Source organism: Anser brachyrhynchus (genome assembly GCF_964034855.1).
Source record: "Anser brachyrhynchus genome assembly, chromosome: 2".
NCBI classification, from domain to species: Eukaryota; Metazoa; Chordata; class Aves; order Anseriformes; family Anatidae; genus Anser; species Anser brachyrhynchus.
This window is the reverse complement of record NC_137695.1, coordinates 110,118,045-110,132,180: the sequence shown is the minus strand read 5'-3', so window position 1 is coordinate 110,132,180 and position 14,136 is coordinate 110,118,045. Positions and strand designations below refer to the sequence as shown.

General features: G+C 39.2%; 1 protein-coding gene across 2 annotated transcripts in view; it reads left to right on the top strand.

The window, feature by feature from the left end:
- The window catches only part of SMCHD1 (structural maintenance of chromosomes flexible hinge domain containing 1), an 83,416-nt gene extending 80,906 nt beyond the window's left edge, over positions 1–2,510 (top strand). For both annotated transcript variants that reach the window (XM_080582819.1, XM_080582818.1), the window contains exons 46-48: positions 368–526; positions 1,244–1,361; positions 2,100–2,510. In XM_080582819.1, the coding sequence (XP_080438945.1) occupies positions 368–526; positions 1,244–1,361; positions 2,100–2,208 (386 nt within the window). In that variant the 3' untranslated portion in view covers positions 2,209–2,510. The remainder of the gene's footprint in view (positions 1–367; positions 527–1,243; positions 1,362–2,099) is intronic.
- Positions 2,511–14,136: the final 11,626 nt, after the last annotated feature.

Genomic DNA, 14,136 nt, shown 5'->3' with positions numbered 1-14,136 from the left:
AGCAAAACAAGCACACTTAATGGCATCAAAGGTAGAGAGTTCAGTTCAGAGCACACAAGCAACGTGCTGTGTAAAGAAGTGCCTGTTTGTCACAGTCATTTTCAGAGTTCACTGGGATCTAAATACCTGTTCGGAATGAAAAGAAAAAATCATAAAACAGTCTGTGATTTTTTTCAGCCTCTCTTTACAGTCATTTTAAGAACAGCCGCTGGTCCACTATAAATTTGGGTGGTATTTTAAATAGTGCTTTTGAAAGATTTTTGTTGTCAATCTTATACTTTGTCTAGATCATACTTGGTAGCCTTCTACCTCTGAAGGACCACATGCTTACTGTTTTGTGTTTTATTGTTTTTTATTATTCCATTAGATCTTCTTCAGCAATACCGTGCAGCTGTGGTGAAACTTGATAGTGTGAATAAGGACCTTGATTTACATTTACGGTCACTTAACACTCCAGAAATGCAAAAGAAAAAACAGGAACTTGCCGAACAAGAAAAGAGTCTCATGCTTATAGAACAAAAATTGGGTATGTTCTTATAGTAGATTGTGCTAACACCAATTGGTGTCCTAAAGGAGGAGAACTATTAACTACATCCAGATGTATTCTATACTTGCAAGCTAACAACTTTAAATAATGAAGGAAAATCATTAAAATTACCTAAAAGCCTAGAGAGGTCTCATTTTCGGTAAAGAATACAAAAACTCTTCTTGTTTTGTTACAGCACTGCCCTGTAATGTGCTCAGATAATAAAAATATGATCAGTGATTGTGAACATGAGACTATGATCTCACTAATGTGAGCTTATGTAACTGTATTGGTCCGGCTTGCCCAGTGGTAGAGAACATTGAAATTCTTTTTGAAGTGACTGCGTAGGCAAAGAGATGAATTGCTTTTGCTAAGGAAACACAATCAAAACATTGCACTATAAAAAGAAACACCCCTAATTCTGCAAAGATAGTATTTCATAGTTAGAAATGTTTTTTATGTCAATACCAAGTAATCTGTGATGCTTCAAAAGACATTTCAAAAATCAACATTTACCCTGTGATAACTGTAAATAAAGCAAAAAGATTTTTTCCTTTTAATCTTTGAACTCAATTTCAGATATAAGGTAGCTATAAAATGTATGACATGTCTAAAGCATTATTTGGAAAGTTTAACACTACTGTTACGGGTCCCATTTATAACCAATAGGATTAATATTTTTTTTTAACTTGTTCTTACCTGCAATTTTTTTAATAGGTATGACTCCATCAGATAAAGTCACTGAATCATTACTTCAGTCTATAATGCTAGATACATCCGACACCCCCATCCCTCCCAAAAGAATGCGAAGAGAAACAGTAAAAAAATTGTACAGGTAAGTCTATTTCAAATGTAGTCATTACTTTCCCATAGTCAGAATTCAAAGGAAAAATGTTTGGTTTTGTTGGTGGCGGGAGGTTTTTTTTCACAGGAGTTGTTGTTTTTTGTTTTTGTTTTAATTAATATTTTTGTGCAATAACCAACAATGATTAGAGTTTGCACGTCTGACTTCCAAAGGAATTTTTATTTCCTGTAAAGGTTTCTTTTGTTGTTTCAGCTCGTTTTAAAGATTTGCACACTAATTCTAATTGTTTTCCTTTATGAAGTGATTGATTAGCATCTTTATGCATTCACAAGTTCCCACAATTTTCTGGTATTTTCAACTCTTGTACCCTAGAAATATTCAAGTCTTTAAACTCTTTCAAGATTCAATGTCAAATACTGGGCAGATGAACAGAGAAAGATTGTTCTTAAGTAGCTTTTTCTAGCTAACTGTCTGAGATAACTGGTAAGGTATGTAATGTAATTATCCTTTTACTTGTATATCTGTTGGTTTTTTTACCCACATACAGAACTTAAGTGGTTATGTATTTGAATTATCTAATATTTAACCTGATGCTATTCCTATTTTAACTAAATAATTATGAGAATAAGAAGCTGTGCATAAAAATAAGGTTTATGATATTTATACTGGCTGGAGCTCTGTGTATTTGCATTCAGTTATAGGAGATAAATATATAAAATCAAAGGTTTATAAGCTTTTGTGACTCTTTTTTATAAATTTTTTTTTAAGCTCAGAAGAATGGATTTCTTCTCCCACAAAGAAGCAGCAGCAGCAACAACAACCTCTGCAAATATCCCCCTCAGAACTTAATGGAAATTCACGAAAGAGAAAGGCATAGACTGTTGAAATTTGCTGGAAATAAATGTATTGAAAATGTGAATAAGTTCAGTTAAAGGAAATACTCATGTTGTATTACCCGTTATGAAGATTTTTATACTGATAGAAGATATAAATGTATTTCAGTTAGTAGTAACAAAAATTTAAGTATTTAACATTGATAGCCTAATTTTTGTATAGTTAATTTTCATTTCTAAAAGCTTTCAGAGTTTTTATGTTCATGTGTGGAAAAAAAAATTAAATATATCCTTTTTTATTTATGAAAAAATTCAAACTTTTCAATAAAACTGCTGCAATACAAAACGCTGCCAATATAGTCGATTGCTTTAATTAAGCCAATAGACTATATAATGAAATGAGAATTTTGGGTGTCTTGGGGAAGAGAAATTTCTGGGTTACTCTTTTTAAGTGATGAACTGTCAAGGCATTGTGGTATCAATAAAGAGAGGGTTAGAGGAGCAACGTATTGAAATTTAACCAGAGCTATTTGTAGAGGTTTCAGTTAACAAGAAGTCATTATCTAAGGCTATGTCCAAAGTGTTGACATGGGAATTTACATTTCCTTCAGAAGTTTCTCCTTCATGGAGAAAACAAAGTAGTGAGTATGAAAAAGTGTAACAGGTTTACTAGGAGGCTGTTCTGTGGAGTGGGAGAGCGGCAAAGGAAGACACTTCATGGGTACAAATGAAATGTATTATTGTCCCAGTGCTAAACTCTTCTTAACGTTTGCATTCCAACAACCCTCATAAAATAGCCTTCCTGCTAAGCAGATAAAAATTGATCCATAATTACACCATAAATGTAACTATGACACCAGGATTTAAGTGGGGAATATCACAAACGGAAAAAAAAAAATCATTACATCTGAACTGTGCATGTATTTTAAGAGTTGGAAATAGACTGAAACAGGAGGTAAAATAATCATGTCGGGAAACAGTAGATATCTGGACAGAATTTTACTTTTTAAGGAAGTCTCCAGGTTTAAGAAAAAAATAAATATGATTTTGTTTGGCTTTCTTAAATGCCTAAAGCAAATTTAAATATTTCATGGTTTAAGAAATAGTTTTAAAATGATAGACAAAGTATTCAACAGGTAAATGAGACCACAAAAAAGGGAGGGGGAGTCAAAGGTTACCTCTAGTTTTCTAACTGCATCATGAGGATGTTAGTAACGTACATGGTAGAAAAGGACCAGACATGTTTAAAGATACAATTTCAGTCAGGCTCAGACTGAGTAGCTGAAAATAGGCTCCATTGGTTGAAAAAGTTAGAGCAAGAGTGGAAATCTAAACTTGAGATAGCTTCAAGTAGTAGTTTCATACTATGTGAATGACCCTTTCTCCTGGTGTGTTGTTTAAGGATGTGGAGGTGTTGGTTCACACCAGCCTCAAAGAATTTCTGCATTGGACTCAAAGTTTATATCTTTTCTACCAATTTCTATTGACCTAATAATAAGCACTTTGTATACAGGTGTTTTTTTTTTCTGAAACGGAGCTTTACACTTGAAGACCTCGTGACATCCTGCTGTAAGTTTCATAATGCTGGTCATGGATGCACATCTTGATGACATTTCTAATAAAACCTCTCCAAATTTTGAGTGCAATACATTCCAGGTTAGGAGGGGTTCTCCAAAGCCTCACATCTTAATAGTAGTCTAAATTATTTTAGACATTAAATTGTGCTGTTCTTAAAGAAAATTGATACATTTGAATATAGCGTATGACATCATCCAGGGACTCTGCTATCCCTGCTTCAGTCCTTTTTCCGGTTTTTCAGCTCTACAGACTTGAACCAGGCAGCCATAATGGAGTGTTAGCCATAAAAGAAAATGTCCTACTGTACTCCATAACTATAATATAATAGTACTTTTTTTTTTAATAGTACTTTTTAAAAATGCATTTATTTTCTTTCTGGCATCTACTTCACCTCAACCTTCAACCTCTGGATGATCTCGAATTTTATTAGATTAAATACCTAATCCATCAAAAATGCTTCCTTTTGAAATTCATCTCTTGGCTTCGATGGTCAGTATAGTACGCACACTACTGGTGTAGTTTGGTGTATCTCCCTGCTGGAAGAAGCCAACAGGAAATTAAGGATGGTTTCCGGAGTTGTGCAATGGTTATCAAAGATTTCAGGGAATTTCACCAGGGGAATTTTCAAGATTTTTCAGTGGAATGATTGAAGGCTAATTACAGCACAAATTACTGCTTTGCGCAGCTGTTTAGGACAACTGATCTGGTCCTGACAGAGCCTTCAAGCTCTGAAGGTGTCACATTTATCCTTACCTCATTCTTTACTCTGTAGCAGACCAGACCAGGGAGTAAAAACTACTGGGGTATGTATGATGTGCTATTCGATTTCATGAGAGGCTGGTGGAGAGCTGTGCAAGAAACAAGAGGAAGTGGCTGAGGGGTGAGGAGGTGGTTTCTGAGTCATGCCAGGAGCAGCCGTGGGTGGGGAAGGGCCGCAGCCTGCCACATGAGGATGGGGAGATGCTGAGCCACCTCTCAGCAGCGCTGGGCTGCCCCAGCGTGGGGTAGTGCGGGCAGTGGGCAGTGGTGCACGGGGGCCTACTGCTGCGTCCTGCCAGAAGGCTGAGCAGGAGGCCCATTGCTGTGCCAGGTGACCCCGCTCCATACAGCGGGTCCTGTATCCCCACCACTTTTCCTGCTCAGAAGATAGGATTTCCTCCACTGAAAGCCCTGAGACCTTGCCCTTGCCCCAGCTTGCAGCTTTCACTGCTCACCAGCACTACCAAACCCCATTGTTGTGTGGGGGCTCAGCAGTGAAGGTGGAAATTTGAGCACGTAACTTCAACAAGGAGAGATGGGGAACTACACCTCTCTGTTGTAAGCTGCTGTTGGATTTTCTTGTAGGATAGGGAAGCTCTGGCACAAGCATGTCAAGAGGAAACCTACTGGGAGTCTTGTTCCTGGGCTTCTGTCAGCAACCTTACTTGCCTTCTTCCCAATTTCCCTACCTTCAGCAGAGGTGAAGGCGTCAATGGCAAGGCTTTGTTTCTTTCCCTGCCCTCTGCCTCCAGCAGCCGTGGAGGAGGGAAGAATAAAATAGTTCAGCTGGAAGGGACTTACAGAGCTCATCAAGGCCTGACCATTTCAGGTTTAACCAAAAGTTAAAGCACATTACCGAGGTACGTTTATATGGCTGTTCTGAGCTCCATTTCAACTGAGCTGGTCAAGAGATTTGAAGTCACCATTGATGAATGGTCAAAACTGTTAATTACAACGGGAAAAGAAGTTGCATGCTGTAGTGTTTTGTGTGTTTGTTTGTTTGTTTCAGAGATGCAGTGACTATAGCTCCTCCATCCCTTTTGCTGTGTGGTTCTAAATAGCTGGGGTCCAGTAGTTTGGTTAGAAAAAAAATATATATGCAAACTTGTATATCCTTCATGCTGAATGAAGCACAACTGCAGTTGTGGGCACTCAAAGCAGGTCTGGCTCACTAAGTTGTGTATTCAGATACAGGTACAGCAATCAAAAAGCTCTATCTTACTTCTGTGACACTGATCATATCTTTTGGATATTCGTTAAAAAATAATACTGATTGTGTGGGCAAATTCTATACCATTCCGGGAGTCCTTTTGTTTCAGACTCTCCGTTCTTTTCGTTGTTGTTGTTAATCATAGAACCATAGAATGGATCGGGTTGGAAGGGATCTTAAAGATCACCTAGTTCCAGCCCCCTGCCATGGGCAGGGACACCTCCCACCAGAGCAGGTTGCCCAAAGCCCCATCCGGCCTGGCCTTGAACACCTCCAGGGATGGGGCATCCACAGCTTCTCTGGGCAGCCTGTGCCAGGGCCTCACCACCCTTACCACCCTTCTATATTCCAATCCTAACAATCCTTTTTTTTTTTTTTTTTTTTTTTTAAGAGATATTTGATATCTTCATCCTCCTTCATCACAGTTCTCTGTAGTTTCGGACTCCTTGCGTGTACTTTTCTTTTGCTTACTTTTTTCCCATGTGATAGCAACAAAGGACTCATCATTGTTTTTAAAGGCCTTTTTCATCTCTTTTCCTAGCCAGTCAGACAGGGGTCAAACACATCTGATTATAGTATTTGTAGTACTCATGATAATAGTAGTTGGTTGAGGCTGCGGTGGTGTCATTGTATGGGCATTTTAAGCATTTAAGCATTAGTAAGGAACTGTCATTAAAATGCTGTTTGCATTTTATCAACGTCTTCTCCCAATGAGTTCTGCTCCGTTTTTTCCATATAGAGAAAAAAAAAAATCTGGGTGAGATTGCTTGTCATTAGCTCAGCGACTCTACTTATTTTCACCAAGGCAACTACTACTGACCAGATCTTCAGTCAATTAATCTTTACCTGCCAGGATGCAGTCTGGTATAGAAGCCCACATAAGTTATATTGTTTTCTTTTTTCCAAAGTCGGTTTGCTTATCCTCTAGGAATCACAAGCATTTTACTGATGGTAGCAGTAACGCTGCCTTTCAGCATGAAGTAACTCTTAGCCTCCCTTTCTGCCTGTTGTTGGAGAGGGTGTATCCAGTGATTTTGACATTCCTGTCACACCAGATCATCTCCCCAGGCTTCAGCAACAGTGATCATTTCTGTTTCATAAAAAGTATAGACTTACGTGTGTGCATACACAGAGATTTATATATATAAAGAGATTTATGTGTATATATGTATACATACAGTTACTCCATTATACAATATTTCCATAAAGAGGCTCTCCCACGCCCACTACCACTACAGAGATGCACAGACTTGCAGCAGAGCTGTTCTGTTGACTGGATGTACTTGAACTGCACAGCCCCTTTATTTCTATCCATGCCGCGTGTTTCCTCTGCAATGAAATATTTCTGATAGCAGCAGTCTCATCTTGAGCAAACAAAACTTACAGATACGTGTGCACATACGCTAATTGAAGGAGATTTTTATCTTAAACCAACCTATATATAAAACTGGGGCAAATTTTCAGTTGTTACTGACAAACAATTAACACCTTCTCTTTGAAAAAAAAAAAAAAAGTCCACAGTTTTTACTGTATGTTTAATATGTTGGTTCTTAAAATTCTTAACAGTTATTATAGGACTGAGTTTATAAGGCCTCTAAAGAAACCCTCACTCATTACTTTGTGTATAATTATTTTAAACTATGCTAGTAGCTAGCTGTTTATGAGTACAATATCTAGGTCCTGTTTAGGCACACAACCAAACATGCAAGTCATTTGCAACATAAACGGGCCATAAAGAACAGATCTTCCTTCTATTTGTAAGAATTTTAAATATTTTACTATGGTAGAGCTATTTCTTTTCCAGGCTTACACAATCACAGAATCACGGAATAACCCGAGCTAGAAGGGACCCACAAGGACATCGAGTCCAACTCCTGGCTCCACACAGGACCACCCAAAAATCAAACCCTAGATGTCTGAGAGAGTTGTCCAAAGGCTTCTTGAACTCTCCTACAGGCCCAGGGCCATGCCCACTGCCCCGGGGAGCCTGTCCCAGTGCCCGACCACCTCTGGGTGCAGACCCTTTCCCTAACCCCCAGCCTGACCCTCCCCTGTCCCAGCCCCATGCCGTTCCCTCGGGTCCTGTCGCTGTCCCCAGAGAGCAGAGCTCAGCGCCTGCCCCTCCGCTCCCCTCGTGAGGGAGCTGCAGGCCGCCATGAGGCCTCCCCTCAGCCTGCTCTGCTCTGGGCTGAGCAAACCAAGGGGCCTCAGCGGCTCCTCATACCTCTTCCGCCCCCCGCCCCAGACCTTTCACCATCTTTGAACACACACTAATAGTTTGATAAAGTTGTACACAAGAACAAATCATGTAAGGTTATTTTTTTTACTTTTTACATCTGATAACACAGTCCAAGAATTTTGCCGAAACTATATAATGCTAACTTTTTTTTAGCAAAGGAATGTTACATACTAGTTGTGTGGAGGACATTTAGTTGGCTCTACTTTCCTATTATTCACTCATTCTTTATCCCTCATCATATAACTCTGGCAGACTAACTAGACCATGTCATGCAAGAAATACACAAATTGTTGCATTCAAGCCTGATTTTTAGAACAGGAAAATTAATTTTTCCCCCAATTGACCTACATGTTTGGAACGACTGTGGGAACCTCTCATTCAGCATTTTTCACAAGAACCTGGTAGGTTTAAAAGTTGCTGAATAAAAAACTGGTTTATTGAATTAAAAGTCGTTGCTACTTAGTTTAATGGCAATGATCCCAAAAAGCTCCAGACCTTAGCATGCTCCACTGAGCAGCTGAAGGGGGCTAGTGAAAACAAATATTTCACATTACATATAGCTCACGCTTTCGCTGTATTCTTACGACTGGATTCAAAATACATTAGAGAAATGAAATGAAATGAAATGAAATCATAAAATTAGTATGGAATTAAAGACTGCCTCATAGTAAACAGGCAAGGTGGGTTGGCGTGTTCCTACTTTGTCTTGCTTTCAAGACTTTCAAGTTTTCTTAACTCTAAGGATCTTTAAGGATCGTTTAGCACACATGTACGTGTGCACAGCAACGAGCTAAGTTAATGACTGTTCTGTCGGAAGATACAGATCTCAGGTTCAGCTCTGCTCGAGCTGGAAGAGCTGGTTGTGCAATTCATGACAGCCCGAGGAATGCAGTGAAAAGAATTCTTCAGAAACAATGGAAGAGGCGATTCTGCAAGTTGCTCAAGAGCTTCTTTTCTTCAGCAGAGTCCCGGGGCAATTCTAGTGCGGAGGGTGTCCTGTGAATAGTGAGAAGGGACGGTTAGAAGTCCTTGTGCTGTTAGGGACTTTTAGCAGAAGCAAGCAGGAGAGTAATTTTAGCAATACGTAACAGTTCAGGGAGGGAAATCAAAGCACAGATGCTGAAGTGGAAGCATAATCAAGACTGGTAGACAGGCAAAAAGCCACATATGCTGAAATTGAGCCTGCTTTTGTGGCAAATGGTAGTTTTGACAGATAGATTAACTACAGAGAGCTGTCTTCAGCGTAGCAACTTTCTTATCTTCTGTCATCCACCACCATCCACCCTGAATTGACTTGAAGGTATACAGCAAGGCTGGTTGAGTTCAGCTGCTGTAAGAGTATGGTAAAAATGGGGATGGGTTAGATCAATTACTAAACAGTGGTGAGTTGCTGCTGGAGTGTTGTTACACAGGCATGTGGAAGCTTGCAACTAATCGTGTCCTTTATTGACATTTTAACCACCATTTTAATGTTTGTAATTACATTCTGAGTGGAGAGCCTTCCAGATGCCAAAGGCAGTTTATTGTCATGCACAGCTTGAAAGAAAAAAAGTCCCTCTGAAAGTGGGTGGTCAGGCCAAGACTGTGACTTATCCAGTTGGACTCTGGAGAGAGATTTTATCTACCTACAGAATTGACCCTGCCTGAGAGTCATCATCAGAGCTTCCAACCTGCATGAGATTTGACCATTCTTGTCCTCTTACTCTGCAAATGCTGTGAGGCCAGCGGGAGTGCTGGAAGAAGCGTGTACTTGTCTGACACTACACAAAGCCAAAAGGGTTTTTACTTTTTCCACTTAACTATCGCCTGTGTGTTTGAGCGTAAACTTGTGACATCGTTGGAGTCTCCTCTACCGAACTTTGTGTCCCACATGTGCCCAGATATTTCAAACATAAACAAGAGCCCTCAGAGAACTTTGAATGGAGGAGTGTGTGCCAGGAGTGGGGAAGGGTGTGTAAGCGATGGAGAAGGCTTAAGGAATCAGATATCTATAGCTTTGAAGTTTGGGTTTGAATTTCCACACCTCCCAAAAGGAGACATGACATTGTTAGGCCTCTGTTCAGTGCTGGATGCAGGACGCATTTCCAAGATCCAAGTGGCTTGGGGTTACAGATGAGCTAACCATGGAGGCTACCAACAGATGACTTCACGTATCCTCAAAAGTCTCAGCTTCATTTTTTCTAGAAATAGATGACGAAGGCACAGAGAAGCCAAGCATAAAAGCAGAAACTGCTGGAGTTCCTACAAATAAAATCCCAGATAAGTATGCAAGAAATAATGTTAATACTGAACTGAGAGAAGGACACATCTATCAACATTACCCAGAATTGCTGTGGTAAGTTTATGAACTACCCTGCCAGTGAGACTCCTAACAGCCTACTTCTGTTTCCACGCTTACAGATTAGGCTCGAATCTAGGGTTCTGGAGATTATACATTGCAACACCTCTGTGCAGTGGATTTTCAAATTATTCAGGCTGAATAATGTCCCAGAAGACTTCATGGACCACTTTTCCTCATTTATGATCACATAACTTTCCTGAGTCACTGAATGGTCACAGGGGAAGTATCAGTTTTAAACCAAGGTTTGGAGGTACAGTAAGCCATTTTCTGGTGGGAAACAAAACACTCCAATTCTTAAAATTTCATATCTTCCTTTCGTGTGTGTGTGTGACTCAGAGACAGAGCCTTCTAATCCTCAGCTATCCCGTTGCACTTCCCTGAATCATAGTGTGGGAACGTGTTCTAGGCTATACATCCTGAGTCATTTTTATGTTAATATTTCAGAAGTGTAAGCAGTAATTTCTAGAAAACATTCAGTGGGCTTGGAAAAAGAGAACCACGGGTGTAAGCAGATATACTTTGTGTACCTTACAAACAGAAAGTCAGGTGTTCTGGAGAAGTTACTCGTTAAGTATTGATGCACTGATTCTTAAGCCCCAAAAGTACATTTTAAAAGTTAATGTTGAACTTTTTTTCTGAAGTTGTGCTCTATTTACTCTTATCTTTGAATGGTAATATATATGACTTCTGCTGTAAGGAAAGTTTGGAAACATTATTCCAACAAAATGTGTTGAAGTGCAAATAACAAGTGAACTTATGAACTGTTGCATTCTCAGAGGGTCTGGAGGGGTCTCTGCCAGGTTCGGAGAAAGAGCAGAACATGGATGCTTTTGTTAAACTGCTGGCAAATAGAATTATCTGGAATTAGCACAATTTGTTCAGATTTGGTTTTGTTCCAGCTTCCACTAGGGATGCTACTAAAGCAATTCAAACCTCATTCATGCTTCATGATATTGAACAAAATGGTATTTTTTCCCACTTTTTTTTTTTTTTTGCTTTCTCAGACTGGTCTTCTCAATAGCAGAATCATGTTTTCAAGTGGTCTGTCAGAATTTTTTCAAGAAAAAAAAATTAGATCCTCTTGCCCTAAGAAAACTAGCATAGCCATAATACAAAGGATATTTATGAATTATTTGAGTCCATGTTATCATTTCAAACTGGATTTCTCATGAATAAGTGTTACCCCGTTTCTCTTCTGAAAGTTTCCTTTATGTAAGTGAGTAACAGTGACCCCATGTCAAATGCATGATAACATTATCGGAATAGAGGAATTTGGGGTCAAAGAGTTTGCTGGTTAGCTTTGTTGCCAAGACTGTTCCAGAGCCTTACAAAGACATGCTGACACATCAATGCAGTGTGTCAAGGAGCTGACTATATGGAACATTTTCCACAGGACTACTTGAAATGTGAGCCTTTCCTTTGTTGAAAAGCATTCCTGCATGTGCAGAGATTGCATGTGAAAAGTAGTAATGAAAAATATGCCATCTTCCTGGGGGGCGAGAACTGGAAAGAAATCTGGGCTCTTTTTACTGGGTTGGCAAAGCAGAAAGTTCAGCGTTCTGCATTAAAACGATCTTTTGCAAAACATTTACAATACAGTTAAAACTTTGGAAATCAGCAAGCTTATTAATTGTTACTTTGTTCTTTTGTTCTCAGCTTTCCAAATGTTCATGAATTTCAAAATCACAGCTCTCACTTTTAAGTCTACTCTGTCTTTGGAGCCTACTTGCCATGTCTTCTGTGCACACTGACTGTACATCTCCATTTCCTCCTTAAAGCAGTGTTCCTGATTCCTGGGAAAGAAGGAAACTTGTGAGAACATTCCTCAGTTTTTAGGCAATGCCCATTATTGGTCTTGGAATACTTTGACAAAGTAACTACAGAGAGAGAGAGAGAGAAACAGAGAGCGCAGTAGTCAAGCCTAGTTAACATTCACTTAGGTGAAAAACAAACAATCCCATCTCAGAATGTGTAACATCTAGATCTTTTATCTGCATAATTTTCTCTGTCTGCAGACCTTTAAAAAAAGAACTGTTTTCTAATTCTTGCTGTTTCTCTGTACATATATATTTATTTAGTAAAGATTAAGAAAGGGTTTTGTGAGTGGTAAACATAAATATTCCTTCAAAAGGTGAAATGGAAACCAGTCTTTAGGATGAAAAAGAACTATCAGATTATCTCCGCCAAAGGATCAGAAAGGCTTTGAAGATGAAATACTGGATGTCATTTCACTTGATTTTTTTTCTTTCCTAAACTTCTGTTTAAGACCCTGGATGGTCTTGTCATCCAGGACAGAAATTAAAGATGATTAAATAAGATTCATTCCTGTAGGTACTAATGCAGTGGACTCCTGTGGGGGCTCCTGATTATTCTAAACTTTTGAAATTCAACCCATTGGATTTCCATCCAATGAATACAATAATGTGGCTCTTTCGGTTCCCATTTGTGTACAAGATGGTGATGTCAGGTAGACTTGATCACTGACTGCTATAGCCACAAAATCTGGCTACCACACCAACTGCACGCATACCAAACAACTCAATGCTTGCTGCTCCTGCTCATTTTCACAGACTGTGTGTGCTTTGCACAGACTGGATCCTGAAGAGGCCCCTAGCCTCCAAAAGGCCCAAGACAACCCTGTCCGTAACAGCAGCTAATTAGATTTGTTGTCAGTGTAATATCTTTTATAACCATATTTTTGCCAGTTGCAAAACAGGACCAGACCCTAGAGACACAGTCTGTAGAAAAGGCTTGTTTTGTTTCCACCCCTGGATGTGTGTCCAACCTATGTTGCAATGTTTGGCTGTGGGCATTGTTTTTTTTATTTTTTTTAAATTTTGGTAACTCTCTAAAAACAAAAGGGTATATCTATGCAAAAGATTTAGGCTTGAATTTTAAGCTGAGCTCCTCACACTTAGAATCACTAAAACCTGAAAACCTGGAAGCAATTATAAAAACTGAACGCTTACTCATCTCAGAAGAGTTTTGCAAGTCACCAAGAAATGATTCATACATGAAGTGCTGTCTGTAGATTTAGACGGGAGCTGAAATATAGATACCCGGTCACCACAGATTGAATTGATGGAAAAAGAAGGGGAAGTGTCTTTTATTTTACACTGCAGTAAGTGTTATTCAATAAGTTTCAGACGAGTAACTCAACATAGATTAATGATGTTTACCAGAGAAATCTCGCACGCAAGGAATAAATGGAATAAACTAATTGTAAATGAAGGCTGAACTGTAAGATAGCAGTATGAAGCACTGTGATTCCATAACTGGTTAGAGACGTTAGTTAAAGCCTGCGCTGCCTCTTGGTATGCCACATAGGAAATAGTGCTTTAGAATTATCTCATTGCCAGCTCCAGAACAGCAACTCAAGAGGAGAGTTGGAAGTCAGAAGCGGCTGGATAAAGATATTGCAAAGCCCTTGCAATAAAATGAATCAGGAGATTGGCTTAAAAGTCATAAGATTTAAAAAGCGTATAATTCTTGGTACCTGCCGCCTTGTTTCTGAGACTGCAGGACGGTTGTGAGTCAGGTTTTCAAATCACTCTCTGCAAGGGAATGCCAGAACTAACTTTTTCTTGCAATACAATCTGAAGTGCTCAAGTCATGCTGGAATTCCAGGAACTGGAGCTTGAATGAAAACGCAAAACGCATGAGATTCTGCAATGCTAAAAAGAAGTGTAAAGACAAACAAAGCACAATAGTTGTAGGGACTACTTTTACTGCCACGTTTTTGGAGAGAAGATTGATATAACAAAATACATCCCACACTCTAACAAAGACAAGGCTGCTCTCCATCAGGATCTCACTGTTGTATCTTATCAAGTCCGTTGAACTAG